Source organism: Notechis scutatus, chromosome Z (assembly GCF_049901735.1).
Source record: "Notechis scutatus isolate UNSWTSFEM ecotype Mainland chromosome Z, rNotScu1.2, whole genome shotgun sequence".
Lineage (NCBI taxonomy): Eukaryota > Metazoa > Chordata > Lepidosauria > Squamata > Elapidae > Notechis > Notechis scutatus.
Window position 1 is genome coordinate 45,979,879 of NC_142025.1, and position 23,408 is coordinate 46,003,286.

General features: G+C 40.1%; 1 protein-coding gene across 5 annotated transcripts in view; it reads left to right on the forward strand.

Annotated features, from left to right (window-relative positions):
- DNAJC1 (DnaJ heat shock protein family (Hsp40) member C1) overlaps positions 1 to 23,408 on the forward strand; it is a 137,919-nt gene that overhangs the window by 9,261 nt on the left and 105,250 nt on the right. For all 5 annotated transcript variants that reach the window (XR_015746124.1, XR_003371607.2, XM_087948324.1 and 2 more), the window contains exons 2-3: positions 21,927 to 22,028; positions 22,703 to 22,749. Coding sequence is in view for 3 of the 5 variants with exons in the window: in XM_087948324.1 (XP_087804450.1) it covers positions 21,927 to 22,028; positions 22,703 to 22,749 (149 nt within the window). In the remaining 2 variants the exon portion in view is untranslated. The remainder of the gene's footprint in view (positions 1 to 21,926; positions 22,029 to 22,702; positions 22,750 to 23,408) is intronic.

Consider the following 23,408-nt stretch of genomic DNA (forward strand, 5'->3'; position numbering starts at 1 on the left):
GAAGTTTCTGACACTTTAATATTATCCCTAATTGTAGATGATCCTGCAAGTGAAATTAATGAAAAAGAACACCTCTAGATGGAGCTTCAGCACTTTCTAAAGGGAAAGCTGCTTCTTAGCCTTAAATTGATTTTTAAAACAAGTTCATTCAAAGTTATTTTTTCCTTCTTTGTGTGTAGAAAATAAGTCTGCAATATCTTCAGAAATATTGCTTGTTTTCCAATATAAATAGTCTCAAGAGAAAAAAACTGAAAGATTTAGATAGGAAGGAAAATGCATATAAAATTAATAGTATAGAGATTATTAAATGTTCAAATGAACTAGTTTTAAAGGCTTACATAATTCAGATTGAAGTTAGAAAATCAAAAGAAAGATATACTTCAATGGCATTTTGGAAAAAAAGATGGAACATATTTTAAAAATGTATTTTTAATTAATGAATTGTTTTAATTTTGGTTTCATTAAAAAATGGATTGGCATTTTACAAATTTGAATTAAGTTCAATTTCTTATTCCTGTACAATTTTGTTTTCTTTGTCCTGTTACTGTTTTTGTCATCCTTTTTTCTTTCTTGAAGACTAGGATTGAAAATGCTCTTTGCTCAAGTAAGCATTGCTCTAATAGCTTTATTTTCTGCTTGAAGATGGTCTGTACAAAACCACGCTACAGAAAAATATATATGGGAAAAAGACTCTTCTAATAATGAAGTCTTTATTACAAATAGGCACAAACTGATACTGAAACTAAAAATAAATTATATTATCAGATTTTTAAAGGATAAGTTTTGTGGATCTTTTGGTGACAAAAAGCAATGAAAAAAATCAAATTTATTTGTGCTGTGCTAACACTGGTAGTTACATAGAAATTCACTGTGGCTGCTGCAAAAGTCTTTTAAAAAAACCCCATTTAATTATACTGATAAAATAGCAAAACGGTAAATAACCATCATATTTAATGATACGAGATTGGCCTTAATGGAGAAAATGATTGATGTTGCCTTAGGGTACAGCCAACAATCCAAGGCAAAAGGCTCTAATAATAAATTATTTGGAAGTACTGGGGTAGGTTAACAACTGATCTCAGTGATGTGAAAGACATTAGAAAGGTATGAATTTTTTCAGAAGAACATTTCATATGCATCTGCCATTAACAGTTGAAGATACAACACCATAGTTGTGGACTCGGGTCTTTGCTAATAACATTCAAGAAAGTCTTCTTGCATTTGTAATTATATTAGTGTGTATGTTACAATATCATGCATCTTTTGTTACACCATCAACTTTTTTATAGCTTTTTCAGCAGCAAGAATTTTGTTTCAGAGCCATTCAATAAATTTAAAGATAAATTCCTGGATGGATCCTGAAGCAAACATAATTTCCACAGCAAATGTTTTTTCTTGTTTTAGTACATCCCTTTTCTTTCCCAGAGATGTTGCGTTGGCATTTTTAAATTACTGAAGGTATCAATATGTCTTCAGCCTTTGGATGAATGTTAAAATTCATCTTGACAGACTGATTTGGAAAATAGTGAAGTTTAGACTTTGGTGAATTTACAGGGAAGGGATCTTAGAAGACAACTTGATGATGAGAGTTTATTTCTGTCACCTTATAAAGTACAATTATTTAAGCAATAAACATAAATGATTATAAGGTCCCATTTATAGTGGTTACTTCTTGAGTGGCCTGTTAAAAGACTTAAGAAGAGTCTAGTTTTCTAGATCCACAATTAGAATTACCTAAATGTTGGAATCCTCGTAAAAAATGCTTTGCTGTAATGAAACTGGTGTAATATTCTGTCAGATTTCATAGCCTGTCAGCCCATTGATCTTCCTCTACAACGTAGATTTAGTTGTAGACTGTTTGCTCTTATGTTTTCCATTACAGAAGGAACTGAATTAATGCTCAGATGACAGGGCTGCTGGAAACAAAGAAACAAACAAACAAAACACCTCATCTGTGTGGACAGCATATCAACCTATCTGAATAAACTCCCATTTCTAGATTATAGTATATGAAGAATTAAAGAAAACAATTTAATTTAAACTAACATAAGGGGCTATTTGGAATAAGACTTTTATACATTTGTACTGCAGAATATTTATTCCTAAAATTAATTTTCTTCTTAGTACTTTCCACATGCTTCTTAGGTAGGTATTTTGTATCAGTGCCTTTTCTGGAAATATAGCATAATTGAAACAATATTGGACTTTAGCTATTAAGCTGTTTTCTTCAAATGTGTCACATGATATGGTGAATATTAGTGAATAGATTTATGGCTATGAAATATTCCTTACTAAGTTGTAGTAAAGGAAAAAGGGGGATATGCTAATTTTTAAAAACATGTTTGTGCATTATATTGAAAATTTGTTCCAGACATGCAGAATTATATTATATAGACTGCTTTTCTATAAATAAAATTTCAAAAGAGGTGGTGTGCAAATTGGAAATGGTGTTTTAAAGAGTGCATTACGTTTCAACAGCATGGAAATGATGGAGCAGCATCAGATGAACCAATAATAGTCTTTCAATTCATTTGCTGAAAAAAATTTCTTGCCACAAAAATGAAAGCAAATCTCCAAAACACCACTGTGTCTGAGCAGGGCTATATCTAAAAAAAACCAGGTGTAATAAAGCATTGTCATTGTGCTGTCCAGTCATGCTATTTGGTTGTACTAATGCTAATTCAGACATAAATATGAGTTGTTAATTCTATAGAGTTGAGTCAACTGACTACTAAAGTATTATGTACATTTGCACAAATATTTGAAAGGTTTTGGTAACTTCTTAACAATTCTAATGTCTTAATTCTGTGCTTTGGGGGATTTTGTAGGAAAAGAAACAGTGCTGTTTTATGAATCCTGATGAGGAGACATTTAGGTATCTAATGAAGTGGAATAAACTGTCACCTGCATGGGGTGCAGTGTCAGCTTATCTCCTCCAGAATGCAGATGAAATCCTTTGTGAGCATGACCTTTATGTTCATATTTATATTCCCTCCCACTAATTTTTTAAACAAAATAAAATCCATGAAAGGAACATCTGCAAATCTAGTGTTTTTATGCTCTTCATGCTTGAGTTAGTGCGTTCCATCAGAGTTCTTAAGCTAACAGAAAGCAATATTTGCATAAAATTTTCTACCTCTACTTGTGATGCTACTCTGTTTAAGACATATCTTAAAATAGAATTGTTCTTGTTTATGGGGTCTTGTACAGGACACTATACATGACAGACCCACTGGTATCTATTTGATACATCCATTGGTTTTTCTTCTAATCAAACTTCATCAGCTGGCAGACTTTGCCAATTACTATATTTGAGGCTGAGGGTAGAAGAAGCAAGTTTTAACAGATGCTTAGACAAGCATGTTTAATCTCCCAAATTTTGCTCAGGTTTCATGCAGGTATTTTGTGAAGGAACACTCAAAAAGAGTCCACTTATTAGTAAATTCAAATGTTTCATTTTCGAATAGCATTTAAATTGTATTCAAGAGCTGCCTGAACAGCATCTGACAGGCAGAGGGAGAGCTGAAGCATCAGAGAAACAACCATTCTTCTGTTTTCTAGTTTACCATGTAATGCTTTCCACCACTAATGTTTGTGTCAAATATCTAGTGGATAGAGGGGGATCCAGTTTGAAAGAATTGACAGTCCAGTTGCACAAAAAGCAGGGTATCCATGGAAGACAGTGGAGTGGAGGAGCTATGCCTGCATCAGCTTAATGTAGAAGTAGATGCCGGTCTGATCCTGCAACCTAGGAATCTGATTCTGATAACAGATTATATGACCATAAAATATATCCTTTGCAACCATCACATAATTTGCAGCCCACTTAAAGGAGAACACTATTTTATGGATTAACTAAGGACAACATTAAACAGTTTGAGACATCAGTGGAAGTTGAGATGAAGGCAATGTCATATCACAATGAGAGAAATTGTTGCAGTGGGTTTGTGTTATGGTAAGATACAAGTGGGGAAAAGCATTGAATGCGAAGAGACTGAGCTGTGGATAAAGAAATCTTGGTTGGAATTTTATCTCTGTAATAAACTCTGTATGGCTGCAGGCATCCTAAATATTATGTGGTGCTGCTATATTTTCTGGCTTGAGCTCTGCCCAAATCCTCAGACAATCTGTAAAGATGGATTGGGAGCAGCTAAAAAAGAAGGAAAGAGAATCAGGCATTGACTGAACATGAGATAACTACTTATGGTTGCTTGCAAAATTCATACTAATATTTCTGACTAATGCAGAAAAATATGTTTAGAGTAATCCAGGATGCTCTGCTTGGTTTCCTGGATCCTTTTTAAAAATAGAAAGTGTGTTTCATGTAATTATTAGACACAGAGGTTGTTTGAAGCAATGAATTTTGTATTAAAAAAACCTTCAGTGATATATGGAAATTTCTAATTTGTTATTTATTGACAAAAATTTTAGATGCCTTTCCAATTATAGTTTTGTGTTGGGAGGAATGGTAATGGGTAATTTTAATTCATTTGAATGTGAGATCAATTGAATCAATTGAATGTGTGATCCTTAATATAAAGTCTGTTTATTCCATTATTCTCCCATGTTCTGTAGTTTGTTTTAATGCATGCCACCAAAATGAAGAATAATCAGTTTTTGTGCTTAATAAATCCCCACTTTTGAGGGTGAATGAAGAAAATGATAAAAAGGGGGGGGGGAAATAGGGAAAAAAAGAGAGAGAGAGAGATTGAATTTTGTATTTACTTATAGTATATAAACACAGGTAATCTTCAATTTAAAATGAAATTGGCCCTGAAAATTTCATCACTAAGTGATGTGGTTGTAAAGTGAGTGTGAGAGATGCCAGTTGAGACTGGGATACCATTGTAATCAATGTTCAGTGCCATTATAATTTCAAATAGGGGGTTCTTGGTGCTCTCTGAGCTTATTTTCTTGCACATGTTTCATTACCCAAACTAGCTAATATCATCAGTGCTAGTTTGAGTAATGAAACATTTGCATTTCAACCCTGAGCTATGAATATTCTCCTTTATTGGTAACTTCAAGTGGTTGTGAACAAATGGTTATAAGTTGTGGACTGCCTGTAAAGACAACATTGAAGCATTCATACTTATGCTTACCCTATTGTTCTTTGATGGTGTAAGTAACGTTATACAGAGTGTAGAAAACTAAGCCAAGAAGTTAAAGGCATGAGATAAGAAAAGGAATTGCAATTGTCTGTGAATATTTTTAGTCATTCAAGTCAGAGTTGTCTCAAAGGTAGTTTTTCAAAAGGCAATTGGATTTTTTTTGGGGGGGTGGTGGTGGAAGAAAACGTTGCTTTCTCAGTGAGGATGAGAAGCAAAATATTTTCTTCCTCAAGAAAAACAGTTCAGTTGCCTTTTGAAAAAGCATATTTGAAACAAAAGGAAATATAGTTAAAATTTAATTAACAATCTCTCTTCATTTATTTCTAACCATATTGTTCTTGATTCCATCACATCTATACACTCTTTTGTTTCCCCTTTCTCTTTAAAGTTCTGTCATTTCTCTTTTTGAGGATTGTATTAACTTCATGCAACCACAGCTTTTTCAATATAAATTTAATAAATGAAGTAGCTCTTCCACTCAACTAATTCTTTCATATACTTCCTTTGCATTTTGCTCCTCTTTTTCTTATATGATCAAACTACCTGAATTGACTTATTACAGAAGATCACACTTTTATTTTTACATCGATTCAACATCTATTGTTTTGCCCTCTTTCTGATTTACTAAACATGTTTCTTAATTGCTTCATTCCAATGATGCTCAACTTTTTATGTTGCTTCTGACGTATTTCTCATCTTTATAGCAAAATGGTCAAAAGAATACTCTTACAAATTTTCTATTCTTCCAGTAAATAGTTATTCTTTGCAACAGATCACACCATTCTACCAACATTTTCATATCTTAAATTATCCCATATCTAGTTAAAATTTTATGAAGGCACATGAAGTAATCTTAAAATCATTTGTTCCATTTTTTTCCATCTAACATTACTGTTTGGTCTTTGACACCATTAATTATATTTATAATACTTGTTACAAAATGTAATCTCCTTAACATTTGCTGCAAATTATGCACACTCTCAGCTAAGAATTTAGCATCAATTGCACATAAAAACACATGTATCTTCATATCTCCAGAGGTGATATCTCTGATGTCACCTAAACATTCTTTATAATTTATCTGTAACTAAATTGGATAGTGAAGGAAACATCAAACATTTTTCTCTTAATCTCTGCTCAGTATTGAATAATTCTCTAAACTTTGCACTTGTTCCCGTGCCTGTTTTATTCCATCATATATCAATCTTCAATTCTATATTTGCACAAAACATTCCATGACTCAAGCCCTACTCAAGCAAATTTAGTTTTCATGCACATGTTGAACAAATTGTACTGATGCCTATTAAAAAAACCTAATCTGTACTTAAGAATTTCCAGTTTGAACACTTGAATCCATGCATACTTACCATGTATATTTTCGTAGCATTTATGTTTTCCGTTTCATCCATTCTATCTTCAGGTTCTTGTATACCTTAATCCAATCAGTAGTTAGATGAAGAAAAAGGCTTGAAAAAAGAAAGAAAAAAAAGGAAAAGGAAAAATTCTTCAGGTTCTTCAACACCTTAATCCAATTGAAAGGTCTCAAATAGAAAAGAGTGCATAAGAATAAACCATAAAGGTAGATGAAAAAACAAAAATACCAGAAAAGGAAAAAAAGGCTGTTCCCTTAAAAAAAAAACATTAATACTAAAGCTTTCCCTTTAAAATAAAAAGCAAACGTAGAGATTGGACTTCCAAAGAAAAAAAGAAAAACAAAGACAAGCTCCAACAAAGCCAAAAACCCAAATAGTTATTACAAGAAAAAAAAATACAATAAAGCTGGTGAGGGATAGCACAACTTAGAAAAAGTAAAAAGAGCACACTGCACTTTGTTTAATTATCCAAGGCTCTTATTATAGCTCTCTTCTCCAAAAATTTATCACCTTTTTTCCCCCTAGGTTTCAACACCAGACTCCAGCTGTTGATAGAAACCCAGAAGAGCACCTGCAATAATACTCTCCCATGCTCTTCCCTCTATCGTATCAAATAGTAATGTCCTTGAAAAAGAGTTTCAGTTCTTTCTTTCTCAGCTTTGTCTGGTCACAGGGAAACAGAATATTTTCAAGCCTCTAGTTGGCAGTGTTACAAAGTTTCTTTGCTCTCACTTTCCCCCTCCTTTTCCAAGCAAGATATAATAAGAATTAATATAAAAAAGAAAAAGATATTTTTAAAAAAGAAATAACTAAAAGGGAGCCTCTAGCCTAAAATATTACAAAATCAAAAAGGAGGGAAAAAAAAGATGTAAAAGAAAAAACCAGTCCAGTTTAAAAATATAAGATCGTGTATAGAAAATCCAGCAATGAGAAAAAAACATTACTTTGACATTCCTGTTTAAAATCGCCGCTTAATCACTTCTGTCAAAACTTTTACAGATTCTTTCTTTTCCTTAGGGTGTCCTTTCAGATCTTAGAATAAAGAAAAAGTTCTCACCAAACCGGCACACTCTCTCTTTCTGTTCTCTTCCGTTTCGGAGCTGTCCCAACTTCAGCAGCTTTAATGGCTGCCTCTTTGCCGCTGGCAAGAAGAGCTTCCTCTGGATCTACCAGGGACTTTGCGGTATCCCTGGGATCGACAGGATGTGCTCTTCACTTTCACCATCTCTTCGGGATGGTTTAGATCCGATAGGACCGTCCAGGAACAAAGATATCGGCAGCGATCTCAGACCTCCAAGATCGCATGTATCGTCGAGACGCCAGCTCCGCCCTCCAGTTTCTCATTTTTATTTCTATCTGGTGGGAACTCTAGTTTAGCCTTCTTCGCTTCCAACACTGTTTTTCTTTTAGTCAAGATTGCTCTGTATTTTTTTCTGCTTCCTTTGTTCTTAGCTATTCATTGGGGTCTTTAACCATATTCTTTGCAACTGTCTTTTTGTCTCTCTATACATACAATATTTTACTGTCATTTTTGAAGCAATAATTTTTATATGCCTGTTTCTCATTGATAGCCTCTTTTATCATCCCATCAAACATATTTTAATAATTTCCATTAGCATAATTCCATACTCTTCTGTGGCATACTATAACATAAATATTTTAGTTATGTTCTAAACTGCTTCAAAAACATGTTTCCTGGTGTCTGCTTTCCATTAATTGTGATAAGAAATTAACTTCTAATACTTTTTCTCTTCCTACGACAGTTCAATTCAACTCTAGTTTATTTTGTTTATTTCCTTCTATATTTCTTTCCAAGATCCAGTGTTGACACTACACTAAAAAGGGGTTTGTTCCTCATTTAAAAATCCTATTTTTTTCTATCTTTTATTAGGATAGAATCTCAATTTTACATAAACAGTTTAAAGATGTATGCTTTTCTATTTGAAATCATTTAGATATATTTTAAATTTCATTTTATTTTTTAATTCCTATTTTTCATTTACTCATTACAATGTTATTTATACTGAATTCATCATTAGATATTTATATATTTATCTTCTGCCCAACATGGCTTTGATCAATCAGGTTTTTACACAATGCTTAGGAAAGTTTTGTAAGTCAAGATGATATTGCCTATAATCTACCAGTTGAAAATACTAGTATACTGAACATGCGCTGAGAATGCAAACTCTATTTGCATTGATTAAGTTAAACTGATATTCTCAAATTTTCCATTCAGAGTTCCTCATTAGACAGAAATAAGGTACAGAATAAGAGACTATGGGTTAAGTGCTGGATTTGGTACAACATCCAATATATTTACTAAATGTAGAAAGCCATCCAGTTTCTAATGATCTGAGAAGTGGTCTGATTTGGATTTATAACAGTAGACATTAATGTCTTAATAATAGAAAAATAGTAAATAAATGAGGGACCTAGTGCTAGCTCAGTATGAACATTAATTAAATTCCTAATGTGAATTTATTTATCTATTAAACAAATTAATATGGCCACCTAACCTATACACAGGTGATTCCTGGCAGCTTACAACTTTAAAAAATGACAGCATAACAACCAGATGCAGCCACCCTTCCATGGACCAACTGCTTGATTTGGCATTGGTAAATTTACCTTTCTATCTATGCTGTTAGAGAGCCCAGGATGGGTTAGACTCCTCACGAGGACATTATCAAGCTAAGTGTCTTGTATAAAAGGAGCAGCCTATGGGAGTGACCCCAGCTTTGGCGAGGGTACTTGACAGACTTTAGTGAGTGTCTCTGAAATCCAAACAGAATCTTGAACAGTAACATATCTTACCATAGTCCAGACAAAACAAGGGAGGGGTTGGGCTCTCTAGCAGCATAGATAGAAAGGGCATTCTCAGATAAATTTACCAATGCCCATTCTCCTCCATGCTGCTGCGAGAGCCCAGGATGGGACATACCAAAGCCTGCATGTCCTCGGGAAGGCCCTCGTCCGGTTAATCACTCCAAAGTTGGAATCACTTGCTGAAGCACCTGTCTGCTGAAAACTGCACTCATTGAGGCATAGGAGTCCAGGTGGTAGTGTCTGATGAATGGAGACGGGGATGTCCATGTAGCCGCTCTGCAAATCTCTTCTAGGGGTGACTGGGTGGCCCAGGAAGCTGAAGTTGCAGCACTTCTAGTGGAGTGTACTGTCAGGCCCTGGGGCACCGGCGGAGCTCTGGCTTTGTAGGCCTGTGCGATATACGCCCTGATTCACCTACTTAAGGTGGGAGGTGAGGCCTTGTTTCCCCAGTGGGAAGGGGAAAAAGACACAAACATGGCCTCTGTCTTTCTAAACGTTGAAGTACGTTTGATGTAAATTCCAAGCGCCCTTTTAACATCTAGGGTGTGCTACTTGCGCTATAGGTCATGGTGCAGAAGGAGACAGAAATCAGGTAACACTATGTCCTGGAATCTGTGGAACATGATATTAATCTTAGGTACAAAGGTAGGGTCTAGACGGAGAACAACTCTGTTGTCGTGAAAGGTGCAGAGGTCCTGCCTTACTGAGAGAGCAGCCAACTCCGACACCCTTCTAGCTGATGTGATAGCTATTAAGAAAACCATCTTCAGGGTTAAGAATTGAAGGGACACCTTTCTGAGGGGTTCGAAGGGAGGTTCTGTTAGACCCTGGAGAACCTTGTGAAGGTCCCAGGATGGAAACCTGTGTACCATAGGAGGGCGGAGATTGGAAGCCCCTTTTAGAAATCTCCGTACTGAAGGGTGGTGAGACAAGGAAGGAAATGAGTCCCAGGAGAGGACTGAGGAAAAGCTGCTACTTGACGGTGTTAGGTGTGAGACCCTTCTCTAGGCCGTCTTGAAGAAAACGGAGGACTTCTGCTACCTCAGCTAATGTTGGAATGACACCCTCTTTCTGACACCAATGACAAAAAACCCTCCAGGTGGCATCATAGATGCGTGTCGTAGATGGTTTACGAGATGCCTGTATAGTAAGGATGACCCTTTCTGGGAGATTAGCCTCTCTTAACAGTTGCCGCTCAATCACCACATGGTCAGCTTGAACCACTGGGGATCCGGGTGGAGCAGGGCTCCCTGATGAAGGGAGATCTTGTGGTCTGGGATCCTCCAGGGAGTGGCTACAGACAGGTTCACCAGGTCTGCAAACCAGGGTCTCCTGGGCAAATGGAGGGCCAGGAGAATCAGCTCTGCCCGTTCCTCCAACATCTTCTGAATGACCGCTGGAATGATGGGAAGAGGGGGAAAGGCATAGAGACCAGTGGGCCATCTGCTCCAAAGTGCAGTGGTCCCCTCCGCTCCCTGACAAGGAAACCTGGTGAAGAACCTGTTTACTTGAGCGTTTTGGGAAGAGGCGAAGAGGTCTACCTCCAGGGTCCCGAACCTGAGGAAGAGATCTCTGAATATGGACTGAGGAAGGGACCATTCTGCATGGTCGACTAGGCTTCTGTTCAGCCAATCGGCTTGGGAGTTGTCGACTCCCGAGATGTGGTCTGCTGTGGTAGACAGCAGGTGTCTCTCTGCCCACCACCCCAACCATTCAGCTTCCTTCATAAGGGCCCTGGATCTTGTTCCCCCTTGCCTGTTGATGTGCGCCTTTGCGGCCATATTGTCTGTCAACAGTAGCACATGGGATCCAGCTATCCTGTCCCTGAAATGTTTCAGTGCTAGATATATGGCTTTGAGTTCTAGTCAGTCTATAGGGCCGGTCCTGTCCACCCAGGACCAAATCCCTTGAGCTATGTGCCCATCCATGTGGGCCCCCCAGCCCAGGAAACTTGTATCGGTGGTGATGAGCAGTCTGTCCGGTTCCTTGAACAGGAGTCCCTTCCAAAGGGCCGTGGAGAGTGACCACTTGAAGGAGTGACAGGTCTGAGTGAGCTGGACCCTAGCAGACATGTCGCTGGTTCCTGCTCATTGAAAGGGGAGCAGGAACCATTGTAGAGCTCGGAAGTGTTGCTATGCCCATGGAACGATGCCGATGCATGAGATCATTTTCCCTAATAGTTTGGACAACAGCAACAGGGAGACAGTGTGTTGATGTTGAGCCTGTCGAATGATCTTGGTAAGGCTCTTCCCTCAATCTGGAGACAGAAAAACTTAGCACAGAGTTGTGTCGATGACAGCTCTCAAGTGGAGCAATCTGGTTGGGGGCAAGAGATGGCTCTTCCTGGAGTTGATGGAAAAGCCATGGTTCTGAAGACAATAGAGTGTGGTTTGTAGATCTTGATGGGCAGAGTGGGTGGAGGACGACAGTATCAAAATGTTCAAGTAGCATTGGATCCTCACTGGAACAGGCCAGAGCGAAGCCACCATTGCCATTAGTATCTTTGTGAAGACTCTTGGAGCCGATGAGAGCCCAAAGGGAAGGGCTCAATACTGGTAGTGGGAATTCTGGTAACAGAAATGGAGAAACTGGTGATGATGAGGACAGATGGGAATGTGGAGGTAAGCCTCCGTGAGATCAATGGAAGAGAGATCGCCCTCCTGATGCTCTCTAGAATAGAATGCAGAGTCTGCATTTTAAAGCGCCTGTATGGGATAAACTCATTCAGAAATTTTAGGTCGAGAATGGCTCGCCACCCCCTCTTTAGGGACCATGAAAAGCCAAGAATAAAAGCCACGTCCCAGTTGGAGTTCAGGAACTGGTTGAATGGCCTTTATGTCGACCAGGTGTTGAATGGCTGATTCCATAAGGGCCCTTCATAAACTGTCCCTGGAAACAGGGCAGAACACAAAATTTTCTGGGGGGGATGATAGAAATTCTAGTTGTAACCCTGACTTTACTGTATTGAGTACCCAGGCATCCATCGTTGACTCCTCCCATCTGGAAGCGGAGAAGGCAAAATGACCTCCGATGGGAGGGGAGAATGAGGGATTATTTAGAGTGAAGAAAGGAGCGACCCCCTCCCCCACGAAAGGGCCATTTACCCGCAGTTTGCTGTTGTCTGCCGGGTGCCTCAGGGTGTTGCTCTTGGCACTGGGAATATGCTCTCTGCGGCCTGGAGAAGCGAGAAGTATTTTCGGGCCTGAATGGAGGTGGCCGGTATGGGGCCGGGCGGAAGTCTGCCCTCCTCCCTGTTGAGGAAAGAACTTTTCTTTTGTCCTTTGTTTCAACGATGAATGGATCAAGAGCATTGCTGAACAGCTTCTCACTGGTGCAGGGGGCTGAAGCCAGCTTCCACATACGCCGGGGCTCCGCTTGCCGATTTCATAACCATAGCAGTCTCCTCGGTGCCATGGACGATGCCATGGCCCTGGAGGAGAACTTGGCAGTGTTAAAGGTGGTGTCTGCTGTGAACTCTGCTGCTGCTATAATTTTATTGAGATCTTGATGTGATCTAAATTCTGATGGGGGTATGCGGCCTTGTAGTTGGTGCAGCCAGCGGATGGAAGACCTTGTAAAAAACAATGCAGCAGTTGAGGCCCGGATGGCCCAAGCAGAGGCTTGATGGTTACGCTTTAATGTTTGTTCAGAGCGTTTGTCCTCTGCCTTTAGTATGTCCTTGGGCTCAGTTGGAGTGCTTGAGGAGAAGGAAGCCATGACTGGGGTGTCTACTGAGGGAACTGCAAGAGTGGTAGCTAGGGATGGGCCCACGTTGTAAAACTGCCTATCATGGGATGATGGGTGGGGGCCTGAAGTGGGGGAGGCAAATTACTCCTTTATGTCCAGAAAAATGATGGGGGATGGAAGGACCTCCGAGTGAACAACGGGCTTGGAGAAAAGGGAATCCCCATGCCCCGATTGCACCACTTGAGGTTCGGGGACAGCTTCCTCCAAGGACAACTGGGCTGTGACCAGTGCCTTGTGGAGGATGGGTTTAAATAAGGCAGGTTTGAATACTGCGGCTGAGGGAGATTGATCAGGCCCCAGATCCTCCTCTTTCTCCGAGAGGTTGGGGTCCCAGATTTTACCCTCTTCCCATTCAGATGCAGAGGAGGGGCTACGCTCAGATGGTTCTGCATAGTCTCTCTGCTCGAAATCAGCCCATTCTGCGTGGGTAGGAGGGCCCTGTGCTCTACAAGGTAAATAGTCCCCTTTGGGGATCCGGGCCTGAGAGTAGGCTGGAAAAGTGGGCTGGGACCTGTCTGAGGGCCTAAAGTTGTGTTGAAGCCCTTCTGCTAGGCCCTGTCTGATGGCTATGGAGATTACATCATGGATGTCAGAGGGTCTTCGATGGAGGATCTGGGGGCCGAAGGCCTGCTGCTGTTGGGGCAAAATTAGCCTCTGGTCTTGGTTGAGAGCTACTTTGAGCCACAGATGGCAGAGAAGAAGAGAGGTCCCAAGGGGCCTGTATGAAGTTGGAGCCTGATCTGCTCAAGTCTTGAGGCCCAACTTGGGCCTCAAGCCTCTCTGGGGACCAGGATTGGAGGTGGCTAAGAGGGGCTGGAGTTTCCCCCACCCCCTAGAAGTACCTGCCTGAACCACCAGAGGATTGGCTGGTTGGGAAGCCTGTTGCAGTTGTCCCCTCATTTGTTCAATAGTCTGTTGAACTGTCTCTCCAAGGCTGCATGTCTTCGATTCTCTGCTTTTAGTTTGGCCTGGGAAGTTTTCTTGGGGCCCAAGGCTTTGGCCCTGATCTTGGCCGCTACCTCCCTTTGAACAGATTGAGAGCATTGTCTCCTTCTTTTTCTTTTGGCAGTCTTGAGGCCTTGGGTGTCTAGGCCCGAAAGTTCTGTGTGGATCTTGCCTTGATCCATAGTTGGCATAAGCAGACACAAGAGGTGTTGGGAGTGACCCTTGCTATGTGTTGCCTATGCAGTAGCCTGAATTAGGGCCCTTTTTGGGGATAGGAGCAGGCTGTTGGTAGATGAGGCCACCTAAAATGGCCGCTCGCTACATGCGTTGGAAGAGGAAGCTTTCAAAATGGCCTCTCACATGAATTGCAGGCTACAATGGCTGTTAGTTGCTCCCTAGGCTGAAAACAGCCTCAAGCGGCAAAATCGGCTAGAAAGGGAAATACTGTGGTTTTTTGATCAGCTGTGAGGCGTGGTTATCGCCAATATGATCTTTACAATTGCAGCGGCCGAAATCACAGAGGGAGAGCTGTAGGGGAGGGCCAGGGGCTTCTCCCTTACTTACAGTCTCCCTTGGGTTGAAAACATTGAATCCTCAGCATTGCAGGAGAGCGGAGCCCCACTCTCCTGAAGGCACAGCTGCACCAGGTCCCCGGGAGCTGTGCCAATGATCTAAGATCACTGTTGATTTTTGCTGCTGACTAAAACTGCTTTCAGAGACACCAGCTAATTGTCATCGAAAGAAGCCAAGTCAAAGCTAGGGTCACTCCCATAGGTTGCTCCTTTTATACAAGACAGACTCAGTTTGATGATGTCATCAGGAGGAGTCTAACCCATCCTGGGCTCTTGCAGCAGCATGGAGGAGAATGGATCCATCCCAATTCTAATTAATTGAAAAATATCAAAATAATACTCTGCATGGTTTGCTTTTATTTTCAGTTTGTCTAATTCTAATGATTTTTAAATTTTTATATGAATAAGAGAATTTTTACCATATACAGAAATTAATAGCAGACAGTGGAATTGGAAGTCTTTTAAAGCAAAATAGAAATTTAGAAAAAACAGTCATTCTCCTCAATGCTGCTGCGAGAGTCTTGGATAGGTTAGGCTCCTCCTGATGATGTCATTGAGCTGAGTCTGTTCTTACATAAGAGGCCAGCCTCTGGGAGTCTCCCCAGCTTTGACTCAGCTTCTTTCAATGACAATTAGCTGGTGTCTCTGAAAGCACTGCATGTAGCATAAGATTTCAAAAACATTCACAAGAAGCAATCAAGCTTCAGCCACAGCTCCTGGGTATCCAGTGCAGCTGTGCCTTCAGAAGAGAGGGGCTCCGCTCTCCTGCAATGCCGAGGACTCGACGTTGCCAGTCATTGAGAAGGCTGCAAGTAAGGGAAGCGTCCATCCAGACTCCCCCACAGCCTCTCATCGTGAACCCAGGTGGCTGCAATCGCAAAGATTGGCACAGTGATAAATGCCAGCCATGATAAATGCCAGCCATTTACTGCAACAGCTTTTTTCGACCAGATTTCACCGCTCAGGGCTCGTAGAGGCCTAAGGAGCGGTAGCCATTACTCCGGGGTCAGAGCAGGTGCGAACAGCCATTTTGGGGAGTAATCCTTCATCGCATGTGGCGAGCAGCCATTTTAAGTGGCCACACGACTTCGTTACCGGCCCTGAAGCAGCCATTCTTGATTTTTCCGGAGCAAGGCCCCTGCAATAGGCAGCACATACCGAGGGTTGCTTACAGCACCTCTTGTGCTTGACCTATTTTCACCATGGATCAAGATAGGGCCCAGGCAGAACTTTCTGGCCCAGAAGCCCAGGGTCTTCATCCAGCCAGGAGAAAGAGATGCAGACAGCACAATCAATCTGTGCAGAGAGAGGTGGCTGCCAAAATTAGAGCTAAGGCACTGGCCCCCAAGAAAACCTCACAGGCCGAACTCAAAACTGAGAAACGTAGGCATGCTGCCTTGGAGAGACAGTTCAACAAACCCATAGAACAAATGAGAGGGCAACTTCAACAGGCTTCCCAACCAGGTGAACCCCAGGGTTGCCATGGAGGGCCTTTCAGGGGGGTAGCAGAAATTCCAAGCTCCTTTGGCCACCTGCAATCTTGGTCCCCAGAGAGGCTTGAGGACCAACTTGGGCCTCAAGACCTAAGCAGGTCAGGGCCTAATTTCAAACAGGCCTCTTGGGGCTTCCCTCCCCCTCCTATTGCCCAGGGTATATCGCGGCCTAGGCCCGAGGCTACCTTTCCCCCCACCACTGCGGGCCTTCGCCCCACCAACACTTCCATGAGTGGCAGACCCAGTGAGATTCAAGATGTGGTCTCCATTGCCATCAGACAGGATTTGGCAGAAGGATTCCAGCAAATCCTTTGGCGTTTAGAAAGGGCTCACTCCTTTTTCCCGGCTTACTCCCATGTTTCTCTATCTCAGCAGAGGGGGTATTCTCAACCTCAGGAGCAAAGGGCCCGCTCCATCCACTCAGAGTGGGCAGGTTAAGGGGAAGGCAACTGCGCTAACCCATTCGAGCGCAGTCACTCCTCTGGTTCAGATCGGGAAGAAGGGGAGATCTGGGACCCGAATCTTTCAGAGGAGGAAGATCTGCAACCAGATCAACCACCCTCAGCTTCAGTCTTTAAACCAGCCTTATTTAAAACTCTCCTTCACAAGGCCCTGGTTACAGCTCAGCTGTCCCCTGAGGAGGTGGCATCAGAACCACAAGGGGAACCTTCTGGGCATGGAGATTCCCTCTTCTCCAAGCCGGTAGTCTACATGGAGGTCCTACCCTCACTTCTATTATTCCTCAGCCTGGTCAAGGAATAGTGTGCTTCCCCTGCAGCAGGTCCTCGCCACTCGTCTCAAGATAGGCAATTTTACAATGTGGCTCCTTCCCTAGCTAATGCTCTTGCAGTGCCCTCTGTTGGCGCTCCTGTCATCACCTCCTTCTCCTCTGGCACCCCCACCAAGCCAGAGGATGTACTTAAGGCTGATGATAAGCGCTCCAAAAAGACTCTCAAACACAACAACCAGGCAGCTGCGTGGGCTCTCCGGGCTTCAACTGCTGCATCGTTTTTCATGAGGTCTTCACTCTGTTGGCTGCACCAACTACAAGACTGTATACCAGCATCAGATTTCAGGTCATACCAGGACCTAAACAAGATTATAGCAGCAGTGGAATTTATGGCAGACACCACCCTTAACTCGCTTCCAAATTCGCTTCCAGAGCCATGGCCTCCTTGGTTGCAGCGAGAATGCTCTATGGCTTTGGAATTGGCAGGTAGAGTCTCGCCGGAAGTGGAAGCTGGCTTCGGCTTCCTGCACAAGCGAAAAGCTCTTCGGCAACACATTAGAGCCATACCTCATTGATACCAAGAACATAAGGAAGGTTCTTTCCTCGATGGGAAAGAAAACAGACTACCGTCCAGCTCCTTACCGTCCACCATCCTTTCAGGCCGAGACTACCCCTCATTTTTCCAGACCACCGAGGTCGTATTCCCAGCGCCAGGAGCAATGGCTTGATGTCCCCAGTGGACAACAACATGCGAGGGAATGGCCCTTTTGTGGGGGAGGGGCTCATTCCTTCCATCACTCTAAGTAACCCCTCGTTCTCCCCACCCATTGGAGGTCATTTGGCCTTCTTCACCTCCAGATGGGAGGAGTCAACGACAGACGCCTGAGTACTCGATACAATAAGGTTCGGTTTACAGCTGGAATTTCTCTTGCCACCCCCTGAAAATTTTGTGTTCTGTTCCATTTCACAGGACAGTTCAAAAAGGGTCCTAATGAAATCGGCCATCCAATACCTAGTGGACATAAGGGGCATTCAACCAGTCCCCGAACATCAATTGGGGGCGAGGGTTTTATTCCCAGCTTTTTGTGGTCCCTAAGGACTTGGGGGGGTAGCGAGTCATTCTCGACCTAAAATTGTTGAATGAGTTCATCCCATACAGGCGTTTTAAGATGCAGACTCTGCATTCTATTCTAGAGAGCATACGGGAGGGTGCTCTCCTTTTGCTCCAGCTGCCCGAAACCCCCCGTGGACCTTTCCCCCCCTTCTTTAAGTTTTCTTTACTCTCATTCCCTCCGTCAGTTCCCTAAGAATACAGACTGACCGGGCAGTTTTCTTCCCACCCCTCCTGATAGTTTTAAAAGAAACCATCTATCCACTTTGTCCTTCGAGCAGAGGCAAACCTTCCAGTCCAAACAGAAGAGAAAGGGAATCATCCTACAGACCCTTAGCACCAAGCTTCCCAGAAGATTCTCTCGGAGGATCCAATCCTCTCATGAATCCTCGTTTTGGGGGAATCCTCTGATGAATCCTCCTTTGGGGTTCTCCCAAAGGATCCACCCCAAAGGAGGATTCACCCCCTTAAATGCACCCCCCTCCTTTGGGGTGAATCCTCTGATGAATCCTCCTTTGGGGTGGATCCTTTGGGAGAACCCAATGGAGGATTCATGAGAGGATTCACCCCAAAGGAGGGGAGTGCATTTAAGGGGGTGAATCCTCCTTTGGGGTGGATCTGTTGGGAGAATCCTCTGGGAAGCTTGGTGCTAAGGATCTGTAGGATGATTCCCTTTCTCTTCTGTTTGGATTGAAGGTTTGCCTTTGCTTGAAGGGCAAAGTGGATAGATGGTTCCCTTTTAAAACTACCGGGAGGGGTGGGGAGGAAACTGCCCGGCCAGTCTGTATTCTTAGGGAATGGAGTAAAGGGAGGCAATGAGAGTAAAGAAAACTTAAAGAGGGGGGAAAAGGTCCACGGGGGGGTTCAGGTGGCTGGAGCAAGAGGAGAGCGCCCGACCGTACAAGGGACAAGACCACAACCCAAATCTCTGGGGCAGGAAGCAAAACGAGGCGTGTGGGGGGAGAGAAACGAGATAATGGAATCACCCTCCCACTGCCGCTTCCACCCACCCAACCCCTTGGAATTGGATGGTTTACAAATTCAAATAAATAAAATAAATATTTTTTGGATTTTGAATGACAAAAATTCTAAATCACAAATGTTAGAAGGACCAATGGGAACTATACCATATAGTTGGAAAATAGTAAGATGGGAAACTTGATAGGATTGCTGAAATTTTAAGAAAGGGATTGTAAAAGTTGAAATCCTTAAAAAAAATAGAGGACAAGGAATTGTCTACTTTGTCAAGATTTAGAATAAGAATAGTTTTCTTGGAGCAAGAAAAGCTGCAGTTCTGATAAGTATTTTTGGGTGAAAATTCCCTTGTAAAAAGTGTTTTGATTTATTTTCATTTGTCAAAGGCTGTTAATCCAAATTAGGTTTACTTTATCCTTTTGTATATGCAGAAAATATTAAATGGTTGAAATGATAAAAACCTATTCAGTGCTGGCTGTGTTATGGAAACAGATTATGTATGTTTGGCAGTAATATGATACACGAGAAAAGCAATTCAGTATTACAAAATTTGAATTTTACAGAGTTTGATATACACAAACGCTAGCGTTGATCAAAACATGACTGAGTACTAAATATGCATCTTCCCTAGTTTACCCTCATTCCCACCTTCCAACCTCCTTCCTCTTAGGATTTCATCACAATTAAGTGACAGGTGCTGAATGCAATTTGTCATAGTGTAATTGACTGCAAAGTCATGGTCAATATTGCCTTGGCTAACTCAACCTCATAGCCAAGTCCAAACATAATGAAATTGTGTTAGTGAGACATCTTGCCAAAGTAGTATGTGGAGAGTCAATTCTTAGCCTTTAAATTACTTAATTTACATATATTACAAATTGGCTTTCTATAAATAAGGTCATTTTTTACTTCATACTGACATGATTGGATATTAAAGTGAACTAACTTTGTTTCTTTTCCTCCTTTTTTGGCAATATGTAACTTTTTTTCCCCAAGTGCTATTACTGTTTGAATATTTGAATAAGAGAAGCCAAAGTCTTCTACAAATAGACATAAATTGGAATTATATTATAGGCAGTTGTCATAAAGATAGGTTGCAAATGTCTTTTAGTCCCATCATTTATACAAGTTTCTAGAAGCATATAAACTTCTTTAAAACCTATATTGGTAGAATATTCATTTATTTGCATGGAATTTAGTTTTTAGTGAGAACAAATTTATGTTCAAGTGCCTTCATAAATGTGCTTAGGAATCTAGATTTTCAGTAAATTTTTATTACTTAACTATTGGAGTTAGAAATTCTGTTTGAATTTTGGATACTTTTTTCTTTATCTAAAAGTTTTGGTACTCATTCTCTCCATTGATTAGTCAAAAATGCTTCAAACATTGTGCACTTCTTATATGAAAAACACTTCAGAGTAGGAGCTGCATGAATGAAATCTGCAGATGTGTAAATCATATATCTTTTTCAAGAATTTGTTTTCATGGCATATATATGATTATTGGATGTAGCTTTTCAATGTATGTATGCTACATGGATATAGACATTCCCTCACACTTAATACACCCCACCATACCATTCCCTTCTGGCCTCAAATATCTTATATTATCTTATATTATGCTATAAATCTGTAAAGTAAACATTGCTTTGTATTGGAAGGCTTGACAGACAAATTACAGTGTTGCTATAATTGCCTTAATTTTGGTTTACAGTTTTAGAGGATCTTTCTGCTTTGACCGATTATAGTTACTTTGCACATACAAACTTTATTTAAGAAAGTGTTCAGCATACATACATTGAGAATATATTAAGTATATTGACTGAAACTTAAATAAAAACATTTCTAAAATCAAAACCTTAATGCTTGATTTTCATGACAAAATTTTAATCCTGTTCCAAAATATCTTTAGGGCTTGTCTCAAAAGTGCTTTTTCAAAAGGCAGTTGGATTATGTTTTTTTCCTTGAGGAAGAAGACATTTCGCCACTCATCCAAGAAGCATCATCAGTTCATGATTCATGATTCACTGATAAAGTTTCTTGGATGAGAAGCAAAACAACTTTTTCCTCAAGGGAAAAAACATAGACTAGTTGCCTTTTGAAAAAGCATCTTAGAGACAATCATGACCTGAATGACTGAGAATTTTGTGCTTGAGATCCCAAAATACCAACTATTCATCAAGGACTCACCAATTGAGAAATATTTAACTAAATTGATGTGATGGTTCTGCATTCTACTCAGAATATTATATCTTTGAATATCTTTGACACAATGACTATTAAATAACCTTAATTTTTCCCCATAGTACATCCAATGATATTTTGATCAGTTGTGGAAGGCAACAGGCATAGTATCTCTTAAGAAAAGCACTAGGAGTTAGATTCAGATACTTCATTCTGTGCCTTTTTAGAAAAGAAGTTCAGAACTTTTAATGTAGTTAATAGGCCTTTTCAAGATTAAATAATAAAATAAAATTGAACTGCAATTTGGGAATTGCTTTTGTTAGTTTGTCTGAGTTGTTTTTTTAAAAAAAATGCAGCAGCACTCCTTACAAGTCCTCTTTAGCAGCATTAGTGTCGGTGGTTGTTTGAAAGTTCTGCAAGAAATTAAAAAGATATATACATTTAGTAATAAAGCCACAGCTTTAGCCTGTAGTGCAGTTTATATAAATAAGAAAAACCCTGATTAAAATATCATATTTTTGAAGACAGGCAGACATATATTTTAATTTATTTTAATTTAATTTAATTTGCCTCTGAAAATTTATTTGCTCATTTTAAGGAAATAAGTGTTTGAAAGTATCTTGCAAATACTGTCTTCTTGTAATGAGCACATGGTACTGAAACAAGTTAAGAGGAGAACGAAATTAGACTGACCGATTGTTCAGTCTTGTGGGCCTAACTGGCTGCATATCCTGGCTGTAAAGAATGATTGCTCAAATTACATTGCCTCAGGTCCCTGTGCTTGGTTGGCTGCCTTCTCCGATCTTAACAAGATTCTGGAAATTCATTTCTGACAAAGTTTGCTTTGTGTTTTGTAGGATGCTCCATCGGCAGATATTAGGAAAGCTTATCGCAAGCTTTCACTGATATTACATCCAGACAAGAATAAAGATGAAAATGCTGAAACCCAATTCAGACAAGTAAGTGAATAAGTACTATTAAAATTTAAATGATCATTAAAATATGAAAAAAAATGTGTCTCATTATGACTATGGTATTATATTTAGAAATGAATTCAGGATTTTGGAAGCGTTTTTCCTAAATATTTAAAACAGGGTTCAGATAAAACAAAAAGATGAAAGGTACATTGTATAAAATAGAACCTTCTTAGATGACGATTCTTAATTTGGGGAGTTAGACATTAAGGGATCCTTTTTTTGTTAGGACAAAGTCACAAGCTATATTTTTTAAGAAAAGGAAAGCAAATATTTGTACAAGATTGGTTTACTTTACATTAAAATTGAGTTCTAGTTATATTGAAATATTTTTTCCTCACCATTTCACATGGAATCTGTTGGTAGATTTTATGAATATTAGTGAACCAATAAAATGTTTTAAAATCTTTAATATTTTTATTTTAGGTTAAATAACAATTAAATTAATATTACCTTAATTGTGGAAAAAATATTTAGAACTGCCAAAGTTGGAATATTGGTAGAAATGTTTGAGAGTTTTAAATATTTTCAAGAAATGATTTGTATTGTTCTTTGTTTGATTTTTAAGAAAGATAGTCTAGCATTTTTGCAATTTTACAGCAAAACTCTATGGTTTTTCAGTGCAGAGTTTTTGAACATAAAAGTACCTTTTATTCTAGTTGGTGGCCATATACGAGGTTTTAAAGGATGAAGAGAGAAGGCATAGGTGAGTTTATCTTGAATATATTTCAGAACAATATTTTCAACTGATGTAGCCACTAACGTGAGCCAGGATTGTTACACATATTTCTAACTGTTACTGAATTCTCAGTAAGTATGAATGGGTTTCCTCTTAGGGAAATTGCTTACAATATGTATTTGTATTTTTTTTATTACTAACACATTCTTGTGTAACTGTTATTTTTCTGATTGTTAATTTGATCCTCAGAACAAGTCCCCATGCCATCTTCAGGGTTTCCTCTCTCCCACGCCTACTTTATCAAACTTAGCTTTCAATTGTTTTATGTTATTCAGTAATTTCTTTAATGGGCAAAACACAGTAAATATTTTTGCTCTCCATGAGAAAAGAACATAATCAGGCAATCACTTATGCTTGGTTTGCTTTTCTCAATTCTTGTGGAATAAGAATTGGGACTTGCACAGTTTGTTAAGATGCACAGTTTGTTAAATTTGCTCAATTTAATTATTGGTCACTCAGATATTTTGGAGGAAGGAAGAAAAGGCTTACTACCAGCATAGGAGATCTATTTGAAATATCTGTAGGTTTTCAATATTCTGAGCAGGGGTGCTGAATGTTCTCTAGGGGTTCTTGGCTTTGTAGACGCCTTGGCATGACTCCAGGTCTCATAGTAGAGATTATCTACT